This window comes from Cucumis sativus, chromosome 1 (genome assembly GCF_000004075.3).
Source record: "Cucumis sativus cultivar 9930 chromosome 1, Cucumber_9930_V3, whole genome shotgun sequence".
Taxonomy (NCBI): Eukaryota; Viridiplantae; Streptophyta; class Magnoliopsida; order Cucurbitales; family Cucurbitaceae; genus Cucumis; species Cucumis sativus.
The window spans coordinates 15,726,216-15,753,673 of NC_026655.2; the positions used below are offsets into that span (position 1 = coordinate 15,726,216).

At 32.3% G+C, this 27,458-nt stretch overlaps 2 protein-coding genes across 5 annotated transcripts; one reads left to right on the forward strand and one right to left on the reverse strand.

Annotated features, from left to right (window-relative positions):
- The first annotated feature begins 5,340 nt into the window (after positions 1–5,340).
- Positions 5,341–20,148, forward strand: LOC101212246 (AP2/ERF and B3 domain-containing transcription factor At1g50680). 4 transcript variants are annotated; one of them, XM_031889135.1, is made up of 4 exons: positions 5,347–6,998; positions 7,137–7,230; positions 16,056–16,487; positions 18,790–20,148. In XM_031889135.1, exons 3-4 carry the CDS (start codon positions 16,483–16,485, stop codon positions 19,814–19,816), a joined length of 1,032 nt encoding a protein of 343 aa, XP_031744995.1. In that variant the 5' UTR covers positions 5,347–6,998; positions 7,137–7,230; positions 16,056–16,482; the 3' UTR covers positions 19,817–20,148. The 4 variants fall into 4 exon arrangements, 3 of the variants coding, with proteins under 3 accessions (XP_031744995.1, XP_031744998.1, XP_004146691.1); XM_031889138.1 differs by having other exon boundaries at positions 5,348–6,998; positions 16,056–16,409; XR_004218378.1 differs by lacking the exons at positions 16,056–16,487; positions 18,790–20,148 and adding an exon at positions 16,818–17,931 and having other exon boundaries at positions 5,341–6,998.
- Positions 20,149–25,306: 5,158 nt separating this feature from the next.
- On the reverse strand, positions 25,307–27,229 carry LOC101211847 (CBL-interacting serine/threonine-protein kinase 6). The gene has a single exon (XM_004146641.3). It carries the CDS (start codon positions 26,851–26,853, stop codon positions 25,561–25,563), a length of 1,293 nt encoding a protein of 430 aa, XP_004146689.1. The 5' UTR covers positions 26,854–27,229; the 3' UTR covers positions 25,307–25,560.
- Between the last annotated feature and the right edge of the window lie 229 nt (positions 27,230–27,458).

Consider the following 27,458-nt stretch of genomic DNA (forward strand, 5'->3'; position numbering starts at 1 on the left):
GTTAAATCAAAATCTTTATATACGAGGCTAATTAAGACAAGGTTCCAGCAATCAAACTTAACTAGAAGATAAGAGCAAGTTCAGTTTTGAAAATATCATTTGATAATTGATAAACTTATAATCAATCATACCAAGTGTCTCGAGACTTTCTATAGTTAAATTGTTCAACACCCTTTTCACATCTCACAAGGACGAGAGACTTAACAAAATCACTGAGGATCTAGCTAATCTCCCTCTCTCACATTTAATTGCTTTGCATGAGGTATCCAAGTTAGGTTTCTACCAACCATGGGGGTGGGGTCCATAACAGATGACCCAGTTGTAAAACATTGTAGTACAAATTATGGCAAGTTGCAGACAAATCATAAATTGACAAATGCACAAAATATATTAGTCTATATAGATCGTATGATTTTTTGTTCCGTTTCGTGTTATCTTTATTTTGTCATTTCTAGTCATTACGTGTTTAAATTTGAATTCAAACCATGTCAAATCGAATTTTCACCATTATAATTATGCAAGATACAATGATTTTCTCGTTTTGATCGTCTATAATTTGCACGAATCTTTCCATAGTCAATCTATTAAATTCTATACCAATAAATGATTGTGATAACACAATGCAAGTTTATATATGCTTTTCGTTTGTAGAAATGTCATTTTAAATTTAATTTTCAACAATACAACTGATATATAATTCAACGAGTGTAAGATCATTGTTGTGTTTATTTAGTAAAAGTTTCCAATGGGATAAATATTATCTAAACAATAAGATTTTTATTAATTAAGAAATGTTACGTTGAATTATTTAATTTTACTTAAGAGATATGTTTATTTAATTTAAGCAAAAAGCAATGTTAAGGCATAACATCAATCTCCTTTATCCTATCTCTCTTGAATAATTCATTAGGATAAGACGTTAGTCTCGTCTTTTCAAATTTAATGTCACATCTTATATATCTATCTCTCTTTTCACTCTCCCTTCTCTTTGGACATAAGATCTCCCCATTTCCCCTAACCCTATTCTCTCACTTTCTCATAATTATAAACCATGTTATTATGTTAATAAGAAATAAAAACCATTCTAACTTGTTATCCATATTCTAATTATCGTTTAAAAAACTAGCAAAATTAAGAAAACTAAGAAAAATAGCTTTTATAAAAGTTAAATAGCTTTTATAAAAGTTGTTTTTGTTTTTGGACGTTGCCTTTCAATTTAACTATTGTATATAAGAAATATACAAATTATGGTAAGACATTCAGAGAAAATATACTTAATTAAAAAGAAAAAAATGAAATGGTTTCTAAATGATTCGCTTTTAAATTTTGATTTGTAACGGATTGCTATTTGTATTTTTAATTATATAATAATTGAGTTTCTAAACTTTATCATGTAATAATTTATTAATTTCACTTTTAAATTTGTAACAATCTAGTCTAGGCTAAAAAAAACTCAACCAAATTTTATGTCATTTTTTTAAAAAAATTTATGATGTGAATTTTATGGTTTACTAGTTTATTTAGGCGGTAAATATCATTAAATTTTGATATTAATTTTTATTTTAGAAGTTAAATTGTTACAAACTTTAAATCACAATCAAACATCCGATTTAAATTATTGCATTTGTGATTAAATTGTTACAAAATCAAAATTACATAAACTAATTTGTTAAAAACGAAAGTTCAAGTATCTTATTGTTTTCTTTGAAACTCTCGGACTATAATTGATTTTTAACCCTTGTTATTATTGTTAATAATCAATAGCTTTAAAATTTTGATGTGGGCTATAATATCAAGTTTTAAAAGTATATTAAGTATGCATTTTCGTGACTATTAATGATTGAAGCTATTGTTGATAATCGATATCAATTATAGTAGTTGATATCATATTTCTCTAGTTGAAAGTTATCATTGATAAAACATCTATTAGTAACAACAACTTATACAATCTATCAATTGCTATTATTTATAATTTTCAATTTGAGAAAATTGCGAAGAAATACTCGATCGTAAGGATGTCATATAGACCATTGTCACTAGTAGTAACTAAAAGTTATTACAACTATCAATGATAACATTTACCAACAATAACTTTCAATTTGAGAAATTTTAGAAGAAACACCAAAAATTATAGCGGAACATGTGAGTTTTTTTCTCCTTATTTAACTAAATTTTGTGCGATATATTCAATTATTTTATCATTGTGTTATATATTCTACTATTTTTTAGTTAGTTGCCATTTAGTTTGAATTTTGAAAATATGGGCAGAAAGTGAATATGAAAGCAAAAAAATTTCGAGATGGGAAGAGGGACATGGTGTCGAATAGATTTGATTTTTAAAAACTAAACATAAAAAGGGAAGGTTTTCATTCAGTAGCCATTTGAATTTTTTGGTTTTTTAAAAACTGAGCCTATGAACACTCATTTTACTCGTTCAGAAAGAGATATATATAGGTTAATAATTGACTGTAACATGAGCCAAATTACTTAAGGATGAGGCCATGTGAGCATAAAAACACACACATTGAATCCCCATCCAAATGAATGTGATCAACAAAAAAAAAAAAATAAACCATCAAAATATCATATGAAAATTTACTCTGCCTCAAATAACCCTCGAAACAATGAAAGATTAGGGAAAATTAAAATAATTAACTTATACTAATTAATCAACTCATATATTATATACTAATGTTCTAATATATTGTTTAAATGAATAATTACAATGAACCACTTGAACACAAACTCGACTTGTTAACGTACATATCGATATTTTCTTTTGTTGAATTACTTTTTTAGTTTTATTACAAATGCATTTACGAGATTCAAACTCTTGAGTTTAATTTGATAAATATATCCCAACCAATTGTTTTCATAATTGAAATCTCTAAACTTTTATTTCTTTATAAAAATAACAAGTGTGTTATATGTTAGATGTAATGAAATTTTTGTGTTTTTTCTACGAAATAATGTAAATAATTCGTTTTTTTTTCTTGGAAAAGGCCATGTATTTTAATTTGTTATGTGGTTATGTTATTATTATTATTTTAACTACATTATCTCAATTTTAAAAAAAATATTTTAAATGAAAAAATGAGAAAGATATTTATAAATATAACAAAATATCGCAATTTATCAATAATAGATCACGGTAAAATATTATATGTGTCTATCATGGTATATATACAAATAATAATCTATATTGATCTATCACAATCCATTATAAGTATAGTGATATTTCGTTATATTTTAAAACTTGCTCAATATTTTTTTTAAAGAACTCATCAAATTATTGATTAAAATAGTTTACATTTCATATAAATCTAATACTCACAAATTAAAATAAAAATAAAAATGAACATGTAGCCCTTCATTTTTATATATATTTTTCAATAGTTTAAAATGCATTTACAAGTTTTGTAAATTTTATCATCTCCAATATATCCTTTTAAACATTCTTAAAATGTTTGAAATGAACCTTTACTTAAAGTTAGAAAGGATCGTACAACTTGAATACGTAAATTCTCACAAATAGGGAAAGAACAAACAAAAAAGTCCATACCAAAAAATATTTCTCACAATATGCCAAAGCATCCGAGTTCACGTGCAAATATTTTCTTCTCTTTACAGACTTCATAAAACTCCTTAATCTTCAACTCTTGTTTAGGAGATTCACTTCATGGAGAGGTTATTTGTGAGAAATTAAATAGAAACTATTATCAAATTTCATTAAACCCAAAAGGAACACTAACTTTATTTCAACTTTATGAATATATAAAATCTATAATTTAATTGACATTTCTAATCTATTATTATAAGAAAATATATCTGTTTAATCACCATTATGTTTGCATTATTGCATCCAACGCATTTAACATTCATTATAAATTAGCTAAATTAAACATTAAATATAGTTTTAATCATTACCTATTTCACCATTTGTAAACGTTGGGTTAACTATTAACTATTTAAATTAAACTAAAAGTTTATTAATTTTAAAATTAATGTTCTAAAGGTTTTGAACTAACACTCATGTCTTTTAATAGTATGTCAAAGTGTGTGTATATACTACAGAGACTTAACTAGCTATCACATCATGATATAAATACTTATTTTGATTAATTCTTTCATGATAAATATTAAACTGTAACAAAATTTTGGCAATACAGAGGCTAAAATATTGTTTATTACATACCACTTCAAAGATTAAATGAAAAAAAAAATCAAAATCAAAATTCAATAACAGTAGGCACTAATAAACTGTTACCTATCATAGTTTAGAAACTAAAATATTTTTTCCATTAAAAAAAAAACACAATGAATTTTAAGCATTAAAATAGAGATAAAACTAGAAAGTATTAAAATGTGGATAACAAAATATATTTATGAAAATATCAATAAAATATTAACGTTGATAGAGTTTTAGAAAATAGTAAAATTAGAAAAATATGAGTAAACTTTACATGAATATTGAATATAAACAGGTTCAGTTATCATAGTTTTTTAAAAGAATTAAAAATATCAATAGAAAATTTTAAAAATAGCAAAATAAATTAAAATATTTACGAATTATAGCAAAATTTTTGGATTTTATCGATGATAGGCAGTGATATATAGTCAATGATAGAAGGAAATATTTGTTATTGATAGAATCCAAAATTTTGATATAGAATAATTTAGTGAATTTCCATTTTTCTGTAGCATTTAGATTTAAAAGTTTACAAATGATAGATTTTGCTAATGTACTTTTAAATTTTAGAGAAGCAATCATTTTTACTTAATAACATTATGAAAATATTATTTGGTTTTAGTGTATAAGGAAAATCAATATTTTTTTAATACGAATGAACGTTTTAATGTTAAGTGATGAGTGTCATACTAATAACAATAGCGAATAAAACTCCTAAGCAAAGGAGAGCATTAATCATTGCATAGTACGTATATGTTTTTTCTATACAATAATTGTGAGAAAGAAAACAAAACTTTGGGTTATTACAAGGAAATATGATGTCAATTACGGTTGAAGCTTATATTCGCGGCTACCATTTTGACGTTGTATTTTTTTCTTTTAATCTATATATATTTATTATAGAAGGAAGGTGTAGATTAAATAAGAAAATTGATGGTATTGGAGAATATGAAAATATCTAGCTGTCATAAGGTGGGGATTAGGGCATATGAAGTCAAATTGGCGGAAGCTTAGTGGTCCACGTGGTTCAGAGAAATGTGGCTTAGAGCCAATCACAAGTTGAGGAAAAAGGGTGGGGCCCCACAAACCCACTCGATTGACTGTCCTGTCCTCTACCTTTCGTCCTTTTGCCTCTCCTTCCGCTCCCTCCTTAATTTTGCTCTCTCTACATTTTATCATAATAATGCCCCAAACCCCTTCTTCTCTTCTGTCTCTCTCTTCACCGGCGGTGCGGAGATGGCGGCGGTAGGGGTGGTGGAGGAATTATCTAATTGGTGACTTTACCAGACGCGTATTTCAAAAGAAGAAAAAGTGTGGTTAAAAGATGTCAGGATTGGTTTTTTTACTTTTGATGGCGTGTGAAAATGAGTATATCTGTGGGATGTAGTAGCAAAACCCTATTTCTCTTTCCAATTCCCAGTTTCTGCTGCCGTCCACGATGGAAAGAAATTTCTTTTTACTAGAAAACGAAAGGTTGCACAGAAGGTGTTCGATGAAATGTCAGACAAAAGAAAAAAAATGGAAAATTTTTCAGGAGGATTAAAAAAAATGGTTTTTTTTTTTTTGTGGATTCCATAAATGGGTGGGCTTTAAGGTGAGAGATCTGACGACTTAATGGGAAATTGTTGATGGGTTTTGTTTTGTTTTGTTGGGTTCGCAATTTGAATGAATGAATGATGGTGAGTGTGTTAGGAGATGGAGAGGAAGAGAGAGCAAAAGGGCAGGAGAGTGACAGAAGAGAGTGAGCACACGCTGCAGCCAAATGTATGAAAGGCATACCTTTGCGGGTGCGTGCTCACTTCTCTTTCTGTCAGCTTCCCCGTAATTTTCCCTTCTGCTCTCTTCTTCTCTCTCTCTATCCTTCTTTTTTTCTTTCCCTCTGGTTCATGCTGTCAGAAAGGCCAGATGTCCATCGGCTATCGCTCCGTTTCTCTTCCTAGAGTACCCTCTTCTGTTTTTTACTCCTCTAATGGACAAATGAAACAATGAGACTGGTGAAGTTGAAGCGGCCACTTCGAAGTTTCAAGCGGTGCCACTGTAGTGTACAATTTCGCCTTTCACACTCTTAATTTGTCAGTTTGTTCTCATCCTTTCCAATATTTATTAATATATACTATATATTGTTTGGCTATTGCAATTTTCCATAGAAATTCATCCTTTCCAATATTTATTAAAATATTATATACTCTTTGGCTATTGCATTTTTCCATGGAAATTCGAAAACCATTTTCCTTTTCTTTTTCTATTTCTTAACATTGATTTCCATGGAAACTTATTAGCGCGACTTTTGATGGTCCTCTCCTGCTTATATATGGAATTTTTGAAGGTACAAAACCATTTACTGTTCATTATTTAACGGAAAATCCTTCAAAAAATCGTTGTTGTTTAGTGCAAAACCCTGATTACTGTTCCCATCTAAACCGTAAACTCCCGGCTATGTTTTGAGGTTTCTTTTGTTTTAGGCGTATAGGCCACGCTCTGTGTTTTTATTTTATATATTTATTTTGATTTCCTGAGATTTGGGTTATTCTATATCTGACAAAATATTTCTTTCACTCTTGAGAATATTGGAATCCGCGGAAATATTTATGCAGGCATTATTTTTCGTTGCTGAAGAGTTTTACAGATTTTGTTTTGGTATTTACTTTCCTAAAACGAAAAATTTCTTGCCGTTGTGGGGTACTACTTGGAGAAGGGTGTGACTCAAGTGCTGAATATGGCAACAATCTCTCGTTTTGGATGTCTGAAAGGCCTGCTATTTTCTAGTCCCAGATATGGAGTTTCCAATCCAGAAAATTTCCCCATTCAGGTTACTGATTTATTCGATAAGAAGATATTCCTGTATTTTTGTTCTCTTGTACATTTTTCCAAAATCATCACCATCTTGTTCTCTCTGGTTATTTATTCAAGTGATAGCTAATTAGGGCTTGAATATTACTTTTCTCAGCACTTGTTTGACGTTGGGAGGCAACAGATTGCTTATGTTTCTCTTCACTTCAGATTAACTATCACCATCGCCACCCCCATTGTCCGCTATAGAGGTAATAACATTTTTCTGTTGTTTTTCTCTCTTTTTTCTATTGATTATAACTTACAGAATTATAAAACTTCATTCTTGTGATTTTTGTTTGTTTTTTTACTTGATTCTCCTTTCCCATTTATACTTGGTCTTGTTCATTGAAATCGCACAATGTTTTTTTCTTTAACATGAGCTTATGTATGGGTTAATTTTACCGTGTGGATGTTGCTTTGATGCTCTTTTAGATCATATGATGGTAGTTAGTTCTTTGTTTAATGCTTCTAAACTTCATTATGATATTTTACGTTTTTATATGTGTGAAATTTTGTGTTACTTTGGGGGTTTCATTTAGACATTTAAGTGCTGAAGTTTCTAAATCAATTTGATTCTGAGTGGTTTAAGAAAATTTGTAGCTAAGAAAGGTTTTCTCCCTTGTGAAGTTTGACTTTCTGATTAAAGCTGCCAACAGCGAAATGATGAAATTATTTTGCTGACAAAGATAATGTGGTTTAGCAAATTGGAAGTTGCAAATATTTTTCATTTGATTAAAGGAAGCCATGGCCGCCTTCTTCATTTTGAAAGTGATAACATTTCCGCATGTGAAATTTTGTTAATCATCATAATCAAATTTGTTAAATTTCTATCAATAGAGTGTACATTTACAGTAGTGTCAACGTATGTAGAGAATAAATTTAAGCAATAGGCGACAACCTACTAAATACATTATATTGATGAACCGATTTTTTTCTCAAGGAAATGGCAAATTTTGAACATTCATGTCTTTAACTTTTTATTTTTATTTTGTGTGTGGTCATGAATAAGATAAAAACCACACCCTACCTTATGTCTTGCTCTTTTTAGATGTTAATGTGTTGCAAGTTCATCAATGCATTCTTTTTATCAACGCATGAGCTGAAATCTGTCAAGAAATAAGTGCTTGCCACTAGACTTAAAGCTCAAGTCCTGACAATGCTTGTTACTATGTAAGATTTAGCAACTTAAGGTTACACATGAAATGACACAAAAAATTCTCCAAGCTTTTGAAGCCTGGAGCTATAGGGATTTTAAACAGTGGTTGAAACATTATTCTCCCCTTTCAGGATTTGTTTCCCTTCAGTACTTTTGCATGAAGTATCGCAAGCATTCATTTCTCTTGTTATCCAGCATTTTTTGCTGTAAGAACAAAGAATTTTGTCATATGATGTGTTGACAGTATTTACTTCCAGTGTACTTAAAACTTCTAGACATATACAGTGCTGCATTTGTTTGTTATTTATTTTCGGATAGAATTTGTTTATTTATAAAGACTAGGTAATATAACTTGGAGTTGGTAATTGTCATGTCTTGACTTTTAAATTTTAATGACAATGTGCCCCCCTAATATTGGAAACATTGTACTTATTAGGTTTTTGACATCGTTTGTTTCAACTAGCGCAGCCTTATTTATTTATTTGTTTTTATGCATTCAAGAAGTACATCCTCTCAAACAAGATTGACAAATAAAATGTTCTTATTTTTGTTTTGTTTATTTATTTTTTGTATTGAAATCGAGTACATTGTTGTCGTGACTCAATTTGTAGGATTAGTGATCATGCATGTTTTTAGCTTTCATTTTGAATTTTGGTGGATAAAAACATTGAGTATCTTTATGATAATTTTTAGCTAAGAAACACATACACTGACAAGTGACACGAATACGATATGACACCAACATGAAGATTTGTCAATTTCCAAATTAGTAGGACATTACAAGTTGGGGAACACATTATTTTAATTTTTTTTTAATTAAAATAAATATGTGGGCATAAATTTGCATATGCCCACACATATTTAACAAAAGTAAGAAAAACATAAATGAAAAACAAAAGGAAAGGTAAAAACAGAAGAAAAGAAACTTAAATGTGACAAACAAGACAAAGAGAAGTCACGTAACTTGTTGGCAGTTGTGGGTCTCAAAGTTGAAGTCATCGTTGCCACCGTAGAATAGTCGCTTTTTTATTATCTTTTTAGAGGTAGATTGTGGGCTAAGTCGTAAGGATGAAGTGTGTTAATATGGAAGTGTAAAAACTTCTGAAATTTGAAAAAAAAATTTCTTAGAGAAAGATACTGTAGGTCAGCAGGTGCACCAGGACATCTCTACTAAGTGGACACCTTCTTAGCACCCTCATCATTCCCGCATCATTAGATGAGCTCCTTGAATGGGCTATGGGTAGTGGGTCAAATATACATATATGTGTGTGTATACATACATATATATTTCACACACATATATATTTGCTTATGGAGTGTTCTTGGTTTGTCACTGGTGTGTTCTATCACGTCAGGAAGCAAAAGAATAACCATTAAATAATAGAAACGGTAGTTGGCGTGTCGAATACCTATTAGTCTGACCCCACTCTTGGCCGTTATGGAAGTGTCAGTGCTTTATAGATTCTTAATACATTGTCCACAAAATGCTAATTATATATATTTAGGTGTTTAGATGCTTTGCCTCTTGATTAACGGTTTAAAGGCTAAAGGATACCTTGAGATGCTTTAAATACATCAGAAAAACATACTTAAATCATAAAACACAAGACCTTATGTATTGTACAGGAAGAGAAATTGTAATGTTCTACTAACTATATGTTAAATTTGACTAATATTCTGTTTGATATTGATTTAGTTTTTGAAAGTCACTCTTCTGGGTTGAGGATTCACGATTTCTTTAATATGATTTTCATATTTCTTATAAAAATATTTTAATTCTTAGCTCAATCCCCTATTCTTTTAGATATCGTTTGATTACCTTTTGGGCCTCCATTTTGTATTAACTTTTTTTTTTTTTTTTTTGAAATTCGTGCTTGTTTTATGTTAGTTATATTGCCATGCTTTTCATTTTTATCAAAGAAACATTTGAATCCTCAGTTAATCTAATAACAAAATAAATGTATGCTTGTTTTCTTTTCTTTTTTGTTTTCATAACTTGACTTGGTTTTCAAAAATATTTGTGGAAAGTGGACAATATAACTGAGGAAGTTGGAGGTGAAATTAGAGTTCATAAACTTAAATGTTAAATATATTATGTAAACCAAAGAAAAATTCTCCTTATTAATGAATCAAAGTTGTTCAATACAAGAGAGTAATTCTCTACCTATAGAGAATTAAATGCAAGAAAAAATCATAAAAGAGGATAACCAAAAGGAAACTAAAATCTAGATAGGAAACTAAAATGGAATTAATCAAAGACTGAACGAGATTAATTTGAATTTTCCAAGTTGCTCCCATTTTATTACATCATCTATCCCTCCCAAAAAAGTCCTTTAGTTTTAAAAAGAAAATAAAGGTAAAAATATATCGAATACTTTACTCTTGAAAGGGAAAATTATGTCCATCAATCCTATCATCAATGATTCCAAGAATGTAGTTGTTCAAAATATCCTCGATTGTCTAAACATGTGCAGACACCTTAGGAAATGAAAAAAGATCATCAAATTACTTTGAATTAGATTGCCCACAGGTATGTTTATTTTACACACTTGAAGAACTAGATTCTGTCAATATCTCCGCGTATATAATCTTAATCTTGGTTGTTCTGGTATGATACTTGGTAAATCTTGGAAATGTCTTGCATACTCATGGTGCTATTGATTTACTTGTTGGCTGTCTTAGTGCCCAAGATTAGTTTCTACTTTATTCTCTTGTGATGGAGGTAGTGTGGTTAGTTGTGTTTCTCGGTTAATTGATCTAACCAAATGGACCCATTTTCTGTAGTGGCTTTGTCTTGTTTTTCTTTTTAAAGTAAACAAACTTCTTTATTAATATGAAAACTCAACGTACAAGAGAAATATACAGTATTGAGGATAATAGAAAAGCCTAAAAAGAGAGAGAGAGAAGATCAGGAGGCGTAGCTGGACATTTTGTTTCAATGTCAGTTCCTCCATGATCTTTCTACATTCCTTATTCATCTTGTCTGCAACTAATTCTTTTTTCCTTCTACTTCGTTCATTATTCACACAATCTAAAGGTGCAAGAATAATCCAAATAACCCGACAACATGACCTATCCAACCCATATTATATGGGTTGGGTTGGGTTGGGTTAGTTTAAAATATGGGTTGGGTTAGGTCTCGAGTTAGGGGTTGAAAAATTTGGTTCAACCCAACCCAACTCAAATTAATGATATATATTTATATTATATATGGAATTTATATCTTTACGATTTATTAATCCCGTGCCATCTCGGCGCAATTAAGACTTGAGGTCAAATAACTAAAGGCAGAATACTTTCATCCTAGGACATCTCAGGGCAATGTATGCTCGAGATTGAATAAAATAAAGACAAAATTCTTTCATTCTGCACCATCTCAACACCCTAAGGCCCAAGATCCAATAACTAAGGGGAGAATTCTTTCATCCTAGGGCATTGTATAGTCAAGATCAAATGAAGTAAAGGCAAAACTCTTTCATTACGAGGCATCGTGGTGCAACTAAGGCTCGGGATCGTGTATCTTGATCAATACAATTGTTTAAATTTGAAATCCATTGTTTTTTTTTAAAAAAAACAATACAACTTGACAACTCAACCCAACCCAACCCAACCCACATTTTAATGGTTAGGTTGGTAATACAATTCAGGTTGCCAACTCAACCAATTTGATAATATGAGTTGGGTTAAGAATGTCCCCAGTCCAACCCAACTCGTTTGCACCGGTAACAAGTAGTTCTTAATGGTTTCTTGATTGTGGGTAAGGTTGTTGGTTGCAATATTAATTGTTGTTCTTGAACTTTGATTGTATTTTCTGACTTGTGGTCATGGTAAGTCAAGATTGTATTTACTTTTTAATTGATTCAGCTTCAAGGATATGCATTCAAGTAAGTAATAGATACCACTGATGGAGCTTTCTGTTGACAACATGGATTGTGAGTCGTCGTATTCAGTAATTCGATGGTTGTTTTGTTTGCTTTGCCTCTTTGAGGATTGTCATGGGGTTATGATTAGGGTAGAGGCTTTTTTCCACCATCTCGTCTAAGTTTCTTAGAGCCCTGATATCAATTCAGTGTAAACCAAATGATCTTTTTTTTACTGAATTATAGTTGTTTAATACATGGAAGGAATTCTTTATTTACATTGAATTAAATGACAGAAAGAATCCTAAAAGGATAACTAAAAGGAAACTAAAATGGAATTGAATTATCAAGTTCTACCCACAATTAGTTTGAATTTACCAAGCCATCCCAATCCTTCACATCAAAATAAAACACACAAAAAAAAATCCAAATGATTATCAAAGACAGCTTGGTTTTTTAACACTGTGCTTGTTTTCTTTGGCAATTTCTTAAACATAGTTTACATCTTTCCCAAGCAAACATTAGAATTCTTAATGAAATTCTATAAATCATAAGGGGAAAGGATAAGAAGTAACCCTAAAATGTTTTCATCTTTAACTAGTACTCTTGGAGAACTTGTTGGAATAATTTTTTTTGTTTTTCTGGCTGATATTGATTCCAGGATTTGAGTAAAAATCTGACTTCTTTTCATCATACGTCTAAATTATCAATTTTTTGGGCTTTCTTGGTGGACTCTCGCTTTGAGATTGTTTGTAATCTTTCCTATATCTTACATAATCTTCTTCAAATTCCCAAGTTTGACACTCGATTTTGGTTTCTGATTTGAGAATATTACCAAATGAAATTATGAGTTTCTCATTGTTTCCCGCTTAAAGCGATTGTGTGACGGTCTAAGAAAGAAAATCTGATTTCATGGTGATTGTTGTATAGTTTTTGCTTTGGAAAAGAAGATTAACTTTGGAAATGATTACCTAAGATTTGGGAAAGATTACATACAATCCCGGCCATTGTCTTGACCAACGTCCATCGAGAAAGTCCAAAAAATGATGGTTTGGGTGAATCTCGACTAGGAAGAATTGAGAAAATCTGTTATAGCCAATTGTGAGAGATGAATCTTCTTTGGGTTATTTCTGTCAATTCGACAAATAAGTTTTTGAAGCCACTTTTTTAGTTTTCAAAGCATGGAGGTTTATAAAAACAGTTCTAGAATTCACCTGTCAGACTCTTCTATTTCTCTCAAGTTAATTATTCCATAGTATGTATTAAAGGAGCAGAATTCTTAGGAACCTCCATTCTATCTCAATAAGGAGGGTGGAATAAAGCCTCATCCATTATAGTCTGGCACAAATGAATGACTTCTAAATTGTCACAACCCAATAACGTCCCCAAAGGCATACTCCAAACATTTTGAGGTGTTCTTATACGCACTACACCACCATAACCCATTGGCAGGGGATGATTCTTAGAAACAAACAATAACTCAATTGTGTTAATCATCTTATATAAAACCCTTAGATTTGAAAATTAGAAACCCAATTGGTGAGCTTCTAATATCAAATTCTAACACCCAATCAAATTGAGAACATCCAAAGGGAATGAATTAAATTTGGGTTGCCCTTTGATAAAGACAAAAGGATGGTGACGAGGCTCTGTCATCTACCCATTTTCATTGATAGAAAACCCTAAATCTTAAAAAACATCAAAACCAACGTTATATTTTGTTTCCTTACTTTAAACCCAACCTATTGCACTAACCCAGAGGAACTAAAATCCAAATAAACATGTATGGGTCCAATGATTAAAAACCAAAAAATAAGGTATGTTTTTGCAAAATAAAATAAATTACAAAATTCAATTGGTTCCATCTTGTAACGTCAAATGACTCCCAATGATAAAGCTTCTGATCAATTGTTGTTGCTTGAATCTTCTCAAGTGAATTTACCTCCTCTTGAATGTGAAAACTTAAAGCTAGTTGTAGCTCTTGAATGTGTGATTGGTCCTGTATGTAACCCAAAAGTGTTCTAGCTCATATCATAATCACATGGAAAACTTTCAAGGAAAGTACTCTATAGTTTTTTTTAGAGTATATACCTTCAAAAGAAGGGAGAATGACCATGGACTTGGATGGACACGTATTTTTGGCCATAGGGCAAGTACAAAAATTGAATATTCGAAGATTGTGAGAGAATCTAAATACATTGAATGTGAAAGATAATGGAGGACCGAGGACCTAGTAATTTTCTCAAATTCTTTTTTAAGCAAGTTTTGCCCTTGAAGGTGAACGTCCGAAATTGCCTTTAGAAGCATTTTTCTGTGTGTTGTGCTTGCAAGGAAGCAGATTCCTATGCATCATTTTTTATTTTTGCCCTTTTGGATTCGGTCATGCCTTTACGATTTTGATTTACGTGGTGCTTATGAACATTTATTTTCACGTAAATGGAAATTTATGTTGCCTTGTTTTTGTTTCTTTCCCATTCTGTTGGGTGTTTAGCTAGAGACGCACAATTCGACGTATATTAGAGGGTTCATGAGATTTGAGGATGAGTTTTGTTTCTTATAGCCATGGACATTTCTCAATTGGGATGTTTTTGTAATTAATTGTTGGTCCATTCTTTTGGATTGAGGTTTCTTTTTGTAGTATTTTTTAAGGTAAGAAAATAAGCTTTTGTTGAGAAACATGAAAGAATGTATGAGAGCATGCAAAAGACATGTCCACAAAAAAGGAGCTTTTAATGTTGAGGGCTCTAAAGATATGTGAACAACCTAGTTGAGATATTTGAGTGCGTCTATTGATCTTGAACCTCTTTCTGAATATATTATTTGAAAAGAACAAAACAAGAAAGGAGTCAAACCATTTTAACTACATAACGAACGTCAATTCATGAGATTCAAACCAAGCTCATAATTATAAAGAGATCATGTGACAAACAACCATGATGGTGCGCTTAGCAATCTTCCAAATCTTTACCCATGATCTATGGGCCTCCTCTTGCTAGTCCCCTCCAACCGAAATTCCACAAAGGACAATGAAACAAGCTTGTCACAAAATTTTCTAGTATTTATGAAGCATCTTTTCAATCATAGCACAATACTCTAGTCTTTACCAAAGCAAATGTGCAATTTGACACTTCCACAACACATGATCGATGACCTCTTCATGGCTTTTAATGAGAATGCGCCATGCAGGTACAACACAGAGGGAAAAAAATCCTCCAAGTACTGTTTAAGGTACTAATTCTCCCATACAAACCTACTGCTCAGAATTTGACCTCATTAGGAATTTTAATTATCCAAAAATGGAGGCAACCAAGGGTGGTTAAGTGTTGCATATAATATCGGGAAAAGCACGATACGAGTTTCCCGGGAAGGAATTGAGTTTGAACTCAACAGTTTATTCTTTTAAGACACCCATGAAGGTTATCACTGATAGGAAGAGGCAAATATTTTTGTGGATTTCTGTTGGTAAGATGATGATGAAAACCCCATGAAATGGAGGATAAGGGTCTTTGCGGATGACGCAGTAGAAGTGAAGTCACTGAGCGTACCTTCTTATTATATAAGCTGTAGAAATGACAAAATAAAACTTTCAACCTATCATCTCTTTGATGTTCATAAATTAGGAAGGGAAAGAAAAAGAAAACCAGAAGATGTTTCATTCTAAAGGTTATTATTAGAGCTACAACCATTTTGCCAATAAAGCCTCATTGCAAAGTTTCAGGTTCTCAATGCCTAACTTTCATGCATCGGAAGGTTTTAAAACCACCTCACACCTTACAAGATGGGACCTTCTCTCCTTTTATCAATCCCTTCCCACAATTAATTCGTTATCACTTTTTCAATAGAGTTGCTAAATTAAACCGATATCATAAATATAAAAACTTGTTTTGGCAAGTTTACAGTTTTATTTTTGTTTCATCTCACGTTCTTTGAGCATTACTCATCCGTTATTTCTATGAAAAATCTTGTTTCCATTAAAATTAAATAAATAAATAATAAATGCCCAATGATTCTACTTTAGATTGGAGAAGGCCCATTTCAGGGTTCTAAAGCTTTTCCATATCTGGATGCCATAAAGACTGGCACCTTTGGTCACGACCTAATGGAAGTCCTAGATTAAAAGGTGGAAGTTGATTCACCCCACAACCCACCACGAGAAGCCTATAGGCTCAACTTTGCAAGGTCATGATTTAAGTCTATGATGGAATTTTATCCCTGATGATATTGAAACACGAAATACCTTTGAAGGACAAAAGACCTTTAACATTGTCAAAGGAACTTTTCTGGGTAAACAGAAAAAGCACATCATCAGCAAACTGAAGATGAGACAGCTGGATTGACTCCTCATCCACCTTAAAACCCAGGATGACAAACTGTAATGCTTTCCTTTTGATCACTGTCAATCTTTTGGTACTCACTAGTAACCTCATCCATTTTATCACTGCAACATGAGGTGCTACTTCTATTTTTTTTATGTTTCAAGCTTTTTATTATCTCTTGTTTGCTAATCATGTTAAATTCCACCGTTTTTAATTGCCTCCTAGAAGATGTGAAATGTAGAAAGAATTTATTGCTACTTTTGAGAGTTTGAACAAAATGTACAGTTTTTTTTCTGTAGGTACTTAAAATGCTTTCATTTTGAAGTGTTGTTTACCTTGAAGTTTCTTAAGTATTTTCAACACACATAAGAACTTTGAATTTACTAGAGATATAGTATGCCAAACGCACTTTTACACTGTCTAACTATATTTATTGTCTCTTGCAACCATATCTCATCTTGAAGGTATATCATTTATACGTGATATATTTACACGGAGACTGAAGTGCCTGTCCAACAAGGTTCAATTCACTAGTAAATTCTACATACCCTGTCCCTATTAATGATCGCAGATCATATCATCTCAATCATTCTGTAAGAGAGCGAGGAAGAAGACTTGTCCTGAGTGAGTGAAATGAGCTCTGTGGTCAATTCCCTTGGTCTAACTTATTCAATCCCATTTTAAGATTGAATGGGTGTACTACTGAAATTGCTGAAAAGATTGAACTATGCACGAGGAACAGAACTTAGGGGCATGCATCTTTTTCAAATATTAATAAAAACGACCATCATGGTTGCATGATTCTCTGCAGCGTCCAAGTCTGCAGCCTCAGTGGCTATGTACTTTGATATGTAAAGCCCTTGATGTTTGGACATTTGGTTAACTCATTTCTCATTCAAATATTCCATAGTTAAACTGAGGGTTCCACTGTGTAGCCAGACTTTTACCTTTTATGCTCATGTAGCATTGGGGGCACTCTAATGACAGAAGCTGGAGTTCCTGCTTTAGGAGAGGAAGTTAATGCATCTATTAGATACCTTAAGAAGGCTGAAGCATTTCTGAAGTTGCAATTATTTTTATATGTCCATCTCGTTATATTTGTCATTTTAATAATTAGAGCAGTTTCTTTTAATCCAGTACGAGTTAAAGACTCTAGGGAGCGGAAGGGAAGATGGTTGATTTTGATACCATGGGATAGGGGAGAGTAAGTGGAAAGGTCCACATGGTCTGCATCTGGTTTCTGACTACTACAACTATTAGACATCATAATTTTATATTGGATGCTGAACCCTAGGGACCTGCAGGGAAGATGTTTGTGCTTGGGCATTCATATATAGGGTTTGTGCGTCAACACTCCTGTATTGGGTTTCAGTTTCAGTCTCTGACAAGAGAAACAATTGAACCTCAAAAGTGTATATTATAGAGTTTCATTTTCAGTCTCAATCTCGGACAAGAGAGAACCAATTGAAACTCAAAACTGTATGCTTTGTCTGTGGGGTGCACACAGTTAGTTTACAACAAGGCCATCTCGATCCTTTTGAGCATGAAGAAAATTGGGTTGGAGAAGTTTTGTGAAAACATTGTTATGGATGTTGGTTCCCATTTTATACTCTCTTCCTGAGTAAACTTGGCTGCTCATCTTTCTTGTTTGGAACACGAATAGATTCCTGATCCTTCCAGATTTGCTCTTTAGGCTTCTTTATTACACTCATTGTATAATTCTCTTGTACTTTAAGTTCTATCATTAATAAATAAGTTTGTCTCCATTTCATAAAAAAATAGATTCCTGAGGATAATTGTTACCAGCCAAAAGAACTCTTAGGTGGGTTTTGCTTGAGTTGAAGTATATTATACTAACTTTTCATGTGGTGCTTTGTGATTTTGGAAATTAAGCACATAAGAGTAGGGTAGGTCTTCATAGGTTTGTTTAGTTAAAAGATCTTTTTTATTGTTATCTTTATTAATTCAACAATTGGGTTGCAATTTTGCTTGACCCGGTGAGACAATGGACCCAATTAAAGGTGCAGCTTTGTTGAACTCAAGAACTACACTCAAAAGTCACCTGCAAAGCTCACTCTTATTGATAATCTTATGTTGATGGTCAAGTAAACTTTTCTCAGACTCTTTCGTATGATTGTATGGTAGATAGATCGTGTTAAGCATTCCTTTGTTATGATGTGTTTATTTATTCCTATTGCTGGCTATATATGTATGCTGTTTATGGAGAAAAATATTATACTTAACGAGGAATGAGAATCTGGTATCTGCTTCTTTCTTTTGGATGTAATAACTTTTAATTTGTTTGATCAATTAGTGGAGGTTTATACTTTGATGAACACCTTTCATGATGTTAAACAATTGTTTAATGAGTAATTAGTTTAGTAAAATGAGAATGTTAACAAAATCTGATCATCTGTTTGGTTGGTCTTTTTTCAGAACCGCCATGAAACAAGAGTTCTCGAGTATGATTTCGAAAGCCAAAACGAATGCAGTTGGAGAAACTTTAGATTCAAGCTGCATCACTTGTCCACTCCCTATTAATGGATGTAGTAGACAAGGAAGGAGTTTAACCTCGAAATTCAAAGGTGTTGTGCCTCAGCAGAATGGCCACTGGGGTGCTCAAATTTACGCTAATCACCAGCGTATTTGGCTTGGTACATTCAAGTCTGAAAATGAGGCAGCCATGGCATATGATAGTGCTGCTATCAGAATCAGGAGTGGAGATTGTCATAGAAACTTTCCTTGGACAAAAGTCACTATTGAAGAGCCTAACTTTCAGAAACTTTACACTACAGAAACTTTGCTTAATATGATAAAGGACGGTTCTTACAGAACTAAATTTTCTGAGTATTTAAGGGATCGTTCTGAAAGCACACAAACGTCGGCCAGTCCCTCCACAGAAAAGGCGCATAACAATGGAGGGACATCTATTAAGCAACTTTTTCAAAAGGAGCTAACACCTAGCGATGTTGGTAAGTTGAACAGATTGGTTATACCAAAGAAGTACGCTGTTAAGTACTTCCCTCGAATATCAGCTAGTACAACAGAAAATGTGGAACACGTTGATGATGATCGCGACTTGCAGCTATTATTTTTTGACAAAATGATGAGACAATGGAAATTTCGCTACTGTTACTGGAAAAGCAGCCAGAGCTATGTTTTTACGCGTGGTTGGAATCGCTTTGTGAAGGAAAAACAACTGAAAGCTAACGACACAATAGCTTTCTACTTATGTGAAGCAGCAAAGTCAAGTGATTCTAAAACTACATTTTGTGTGGTAGATGTTAAAAACCGTGACAACAGTGGTGGCCTGGTTGAGAATGAAACCACATGTAGCGAATTGCAGCTCAATTTGAGGCATGGAGAAGTTGAGGAATCGGTCTCGCCTAAGCACATAGACGATGAACTAAAAGATGAACGTGAAGTTAAGGGCTTCAAACTGTTTGGAGTGCATATTAAGTGAAAGTAAGTTTTGCTATTCTACTCCGATGATTTCTTTTCCATTTTTAGTAACTTTTTTAGTGTTTAAACCGCATGCCTTAAAGAAAGTTCATTTAAGGTATTCTTAGGAGATTCTTTTTGGAACAATGCTAAGATAATACATACCTAGTATCAGGAGAATTTATTAGAATTGTTCGATGTTGCTGCTGTGTAGTGTTCACCCTCAGTGAATTGCTTATGTACTAACAAATATAGTAGAGATTTAAACCTCGGACTTCAAACGAAAGGATACAGATATTAAGATAAAAGGAGAAAATATCTAATCAATTTGATTGGGTTGTCTGTCTTGTTCAATTGTTCAAGCTTCTTATTTGACACAGTTTCCTGAATGGATTTCACTATTGAGATCCAAAGCAATTAGAACATTCAACTCATTTCTGAAGTCCTACGTACATGCAACTCTTATTCACCTGACATATAGAAGATTTGATTAGTGTAAAGGGTTTCATTATTCACTGACATTGACATTGATAAATGTCTAGGTTATAGATGAGTCTATTTGTGTCTATCACTAGAAGTATCTTTGTCTAAATTCCTATTTTCCCTTTACAATATGCATGGACGTACATATATATTGATAGTTTATTTAGTTTTGGTTGCAATGAACAACACCCTACCCTGAGATAAAATCATCATAATGAAGTTGTTAGATTCAAGTAAACTGAAGAGTATATTATATTAGTGTTATCAGTCTAATAACAAATTATTCTCCACTTTGTTAAGAATGGAAAGTCATTGTTCTAGATGAGGTTTCCCATCTACCAAACAGTGACACTCACCAAATTCCATTAATCAAACTTTACTTTATTATTAAAATACCAAACCTTAATGTTGTTTTTTCTTTTTTCCTTTTTAAATTAATTTTATAATCTCTCTGTCTCTCTCCCCTTCAAAAAGCAGTACATAGAAATGTTTTTAATAAGGCAGAAATTCCAAAAACAGCATGGCTCTCCTTAGCTAGTTGCCTTATTGGTAGGTGTTCAATATATTCATGCACAAAAGTTAATGGATTTAGTTGAATATTCTAAAGTAAAGTAACCTTAATATGATTGATTTAATGTTTTATTTGCTTTAACCTTGGTATGATTGATTTAATGTTTTTTGTGTATTTAGTTGTATTATTCTTTTGTTATTCAAAGCACCTTCCCCATATAACGTATGTGATGTATAGTCTTTATTCATCATGATAATGTAAGATATTGTTTTACAAAAAGACAGAGATTGATACAGATCAATAGACAACTCAACCAATTATTTCTGTGCATTCCTTTTCTTGGTGCTTCTCTCTACCAAGCTCCTAATATAGTTTTCAGTTTGATGATTGTTGGAAAACATTCTCATGCCAACTTGAACATAATTCAAGTGGGTGAGGTTTATATTTTTAATCAAGGGAGGTTGAATTTTTAGATCCTCATTCATTCAAGGTCTTGAATTTTTCTTTTTTCTTTTTTTTAAATGTCAAACTTAAATTTAAAAACATCCAAGTTGTTCAAAGTAAAATAATTGGATCGTACTTTCCTTCATCCAAGTTGTTAAAAGTAAAATGGGAAATGTTTTTTTTTAACATAATTCAATTGGTTAAGGATTATATTTTTGTACAATATACATTTCTTTCGTTTGGAAGGATCCTATCTTCTTTCAACTTCTTGAAAATGAAAAATACAATGATAACTTGAAACATGTGTATATTTTTAATCAGATTGTCAAATATTTGATTCATTTCATTTTGAATGATCCTACCTTTTTCAAGGTTTTGAAAATTTTAAATGAAATACCAATTTGTATACAATAAATGAACTAATATCTTTAGAAAAAAATATTTGAATCTTCTCCTCTCAAACAAGCAAAGTCTTAGCTATGTTATTGAAAATGAAAAGGGAAATATTGCATTAATATCTCATCAACTATTTAAGATACATACTTTAAATTGAGATGTCAAATATTTGGTTTCGTCCCATCACAAAGAAAAGTTTCATTCAAAATGAAATGTCAACTTGAACCCAGTTCAACCTAAAAACTTTGATGAAGAGGTCAGGTCTGGAATCATCATACCTACCTTCCATCCAAGTTGTTGAAAATGAAAAAAGAAAAAAAAGAGGAAGAACATGATATGACATATGTGGTGGGGTCCTTAAATAGATTAGGAGATGGGCAATATAAAAGCCAATGAAGGAAGATGTAGTGGTTGATATATATTTGATAAAAAGTATATGTTGTGATTTCAATTCCAACTATAGAGAGATGAGATTATAATTGCTGCCTCAAATTCCCTCAAAGAGTCAATTGGGTGAACCTTTCTGTGGCTTAAAAGGCCACTCCTCTATAGCTATAAACAATAAATGCTCAAATCTTTTTCTCCAAATTCTCAAGTTTATGTCTCTTCTCCAATATTTTCTCAACATTGTTATGTCTCTCCCACATTATGCATTTCATGTTCATTTTCATATCACTACTCTCTATCTATTTTGCTAGAGATTACTACCACTATTTACAAACTATTTGTTTTAATAAACATACTACCAAATGTATTATGATTCACTTTTTAAATTAAACCATACTTTCTAAATCTATTATCAAAACACACATACACACATAAAAATGCAAAACCAAAACAAAAAAATGAAATCAATTTTACAATCTAAATGCAGATTGATTGTATAAATGGAAGCGAAGTACATTTGTTTTGAACATATGATTAAAGAAAATAGAATGAGAGGAGGAATATGATTAAGAAATGCATATCTTTTATTCTCTTTTTCTGTCTTGGAAAAGAAAAATAAAGACAAATACAAATAAAAAAGTGGAAGAAATAATAGTAATAATAATATGTGGGCATAAGAAAGCCAAACCCCATGTGAAGCCTAATGCCAAACACATCCCTACATTTCCATCTAAACATTGCTTTGTTTTCATGTGACTTCCCCACATGTTAGGACACTTTTCATTTCTGAAAAAACAATTCAAAGTTTTTAATTTTTGATTTCATATGATCCATTTTTTTCGAGGTAGAGTGTGCATGTGAGTTGTTGATAGATCGGTTATTTCTTTCATTATCAATTGGTCTTTAGATGAATCGTCATATCATCTAATATGGTATCAGAGTCTATAAAATTCAAACAATGTAACAAAAAAAGAATTATGGAAAATGGAATGATTGTGTTTTTTTGAATTGTATAGATATTTTGGTATGAAATTTGATATAAAAAGGTAATGAAAGAAATGTGGAGAATGGAATGGTGGATGAATAGAGACCAAAATTGTAAATGGGAAAAAGAGAGGAAGCTGATGAAAATATGAAATACATTGCATTGCATGATCTTCCACATGGCATTCCCAATTACAACCCCTTTGGAAAGTGGACTATACAAATTACTTTACCTTTACAACTCATTCATTTTAGACTAAGACACATAACGATGTAAATGATATATGAAGAGAGTAATATGTGACATTTTGATACTAAGCATAAAGAACATTGATTTAATAATAATTATATCTTTTTTATATACAAAACCGCTCAAAATTAAGGATGATTCTAAATATTAGTTTGCAAAGAATAAAATATGTTATATAGTAATTTTAAAGATACAAATATGATATCAAATACATCCCAGTTAGTTGTAAATGAACTCTTAAAACATACTAATGAATTAAGCATACGGGTAGAGATGAAAAATGAGTAAGAAATATCAATTTATATCTATTTAGCTTCTGTACTCTCAAATTTATTCAATTTGTTACTGTAGTTTTTAGTCACTACATTTTAAATAAATCTAAAACTTAGCCGGTAGTTTATGTTCAATTTCTTTGGGAAGAAATGCTATTTTTTTTAGCATTCTTACTATAATCAATCCAAATCATACACATGTTTTTCAATTAAGGAAAAGTGAGAAGTGAAAAGTGAGAAGTGATTTTTGCCCTCAAATACTATTTGAATATGTAATTATTACTTTCACACAAAGGGGTATTGCTAAAAGAAAGTATCTTTTAAATCATTAAAGTGAATATTTGGAAAAAGAGGGTTATTTAGGAAAAAGCTTATCATTTACAAATTACAACATATTTGATAAAATAACATAAGGTAGGTAGGTATAATAGCTTTCCAAAAATAGTAATTAATTATTGTTTTTAATATTAATTTCAAGGCATAAACAAAGTAAATTGATATGGAAAATTCCTTTATGGACATTGAAATCAAGTTCATATGGGGAATTTAGACAAATGACAAGTCAAGTTAATTATAAATATTTAACATGTGGGGTTGTATGTTCTAAACTTTATATTTTGTTTTGTTTTACATGTGATATAATTTTTTTATTTTTAATTGCTTTATAAGCAAACATGAATGTAAATCAATTAAGATAATTTTGTATTATCAACGTCTAAAGAAAATTAATCTTCGATTTCGATTTACGTGTTACATGTAAAATTTATATTTTGAATAGTTTGTTTTTATGCAACTTTAAAAACCCTGGACTAAAAAAGAATATTTTTTTCTTTTTATTACAAAGTGAAAAAATTTAAAATTGGAATATAAAGAATCTCATCAACTTTCATTTTATTGAGAAAAAAAATCAAAATTTAATAGTAAAAATAGAACTTTAAAAAAAATAAGAAGAAGAATAATATAATTCAAACTTATCTTAAAACTAAGGAAATCAAGGCATTGGAAGGCATAACATTTCATGTGAAAATGATTGATGAGAAAACACATGCTTTCTCACCCCTCTAAAATGCACAAACATTAATTGTTATATTTCAATTTCTAAAGTACAAATAATTGTTTTTTTTTCTTTTTGAAAGTACAAATAATTGATAATATATTATATATTGTACCAATGTGGATTGGAAGGGGGAGAGATTAGGTTTGAAGTTGGAAGAGCATAGTGTAAAATTGTAAAATATTTAACCAAAAAAACACACATTTCATATAATTCCTTGGAGGGTAACACAATAATTGATGAGAGAGAGAGAGAGAGAGGAAGAGGGCCCAACAAATTTCACTTTATAATCTCTCTACATAATTTCTTCTTTGTCATTATTATTTTTAGTATTAGTATTATTATTATTATTATGCAATCAATGTGCTATCCCTTCTCCAAAAGATTCCACAATTATTTGAGATGGCTACCTATCTATCACAACTACTGCAATTTCGTTTATATGTTCAATTGAAATTTTGAATTTAAACTTCTTTTTTATAATTAGTTCTAGTCCATTTGAAGAGGATTTTAACAAACCATAAAAAATAAATTTTAGTAAGAAATAAGTTTTACATCGAAGTTCACAACTTTATACTAGAAGATTTGTTTGTACTAAAGATTGAACTTATCAAAATTAATTTTCCAATTTTGGGTCTCACTGAATAATAATTTTCCTCAGAAAGTTAGAATTTAATTAGTAAACATTATAGGAAAGTATTTTGTATGAAATTGAATTTAAACAAAAGAAGTGACGAAATCAGATGATTTTTAGCGAAAGATAACCAACAATTATTATGCACATAAACACGATAATGACTAGAGAACGATAAACTGACACATAACCATTTTCCACAGTTCCGTAACTCGAACTTCTCAAAGCTTTAGCTTCATCACCATCATCATCTTTTTCTTAAAATATGTCATTCAAATTCTTAACTCAAACAAACTAAAAATTGCGTCAATTCCTGAATATAATTAAAATCTTTTAGTTCCTTCCTAATTCTCAAGCCGGCATGGAATTTTCCGTCGGTGATGTCCACACGATATCTTTCAGCGCCGGCCGAAGCTCTTTGCTGCAGAACTGATTGTATTCAAGTGTGTCACCGTGATCTTTCTTCACCTCCACCACCAGAAACGACGGCGTCACCGCGAAGATCTCCGCCGCCACTGACAGTTTCCCTTTTCTTCCACACTCCTGACCCTGCAATCTGACCCTTGATTCACTCTTTTTGACGCTGAATTTCCCTGCCTTGGCCACCTCCTCCAGCTTCGATATAACACTGCTTGCCGGCCTCGTCGTTGCAAACCTCAGCTCCTCTTTTTCTTCCCTCTTTTTCTCCTCGAACAACGGCGACAAATCGAACCCTTCTGATAAAGAAATTATATGGAAGGCATTTAAAGTTTCGGATTGCTTTAATTTCTCGTTGCTCTCGATGAATTCCTGTTCCTCTTTTGTAACCACAGTTTTTGGTATAGATTTCCTGAACCAGGACGATTCCATTATCTTCGAAGTTGGGATTCTGGTGTTCGGATTTGGATCGAGGAGTTTGGTGACTAGTCGTCGGGCTTCCGGTGAGAACCACGGCGGACACTTGAAGTCTCCTCTGTAAATCTTCCTGTACATGGATACAATATTGTCGTCTTGAAATGGAAGAAATCCGGCAAGGAGAACGTAAAGGATGACTCCACAAGACCACAGATCGGCTTTGGCGCCGTTGTATCCTTTCTTCCCGATAACTTCCGGGGCAACGTACGCCGGTGTTCCACAAGTTGTGTGCAATAATCCATCCTGTTTCAAGTGCTCGGAAAATGCGCTTAGTCCAAAATCAGTTACCTTAAGGTTTCCGTCGTCGTCGAGAAGAAGATTCTCCGGTTTGAGATCCCGATGGTATACTCCACGACTGTGACAGAAATCGATCGCGGAAATTAGCTGCTGAAAGTAAACCCTAGCGACATCTTCTCTCAATCGACCTTTGGAAATTTTGGAGAACAATTCTCCACCTCGAACAAGCTCCATAGCGAAATAAATCTTCGATTTGCTCGCCATAACTTCATGAAGCTCAACGATATTCGGATGTTTCACCATCTTCATCACAGAGATCTCCCTCTTGATCTGCTCCATCATCCCTACTTTTATGACCTTCTCCTTCCCAACGACCTTCATCGCCATACTCGTCCCAGACTGCAAGTTCCGGGCATGGTAAACCTTCGCGAAAGTTCCATGCCCTAGAAGCCGACCTAACTCATACTTCCCATGGAGCACACCAGAACTACCATCTCTATCCTTTTCCGCCATTGATTCGATCTTTTTGCAAAGATTAAAATACGCAAAAATACTGGTATATACAAAAGATTCTTTCTCGCCTTTTTTTTTTTTTTCCTTTTACTTAGTTAGAGATTAAGAGAAAGTTGAAGAGGAAGAGAAGGAAGGAGAAACGAATCACCCGTCTTCAACGTGTTTCCGATGACAGTTCCGGCCCCCGATGGAGTTGCCAGCTCGACCACTAGAGATGAAACTTGTAAACCAATCTCCTCTCATCTCTCTGCATTCCCTAAGAGAGAGCCTCCTCTCAAATCTCACAGCCAACTGAAGTTTCTCTTTTCTAGGGTTTCTTCAAAGAGCACCAATCACCGGCGGAGGTTCGCTCTTCGTCCCTTTGATTCTCTGCATCTTCTTGCCCTTTTTATAGCGGGGGGGAGAGAGAGATTTCGAAATTACATTTTTCTCCTCAGATACTGAAGAAATAATCGGACGGTTAGCAATAGATCTCGAGGATGAGAAGGTGTCAGAATCATGGCGGTTGATCCTGCCATTCCCAGTTTTGACGTCATTGCTTTTTCAATGGGCCATATTGGTGGGCCTTCAAGACGTGGGCCCACGCTTTAAAACCGCCCGTTGGA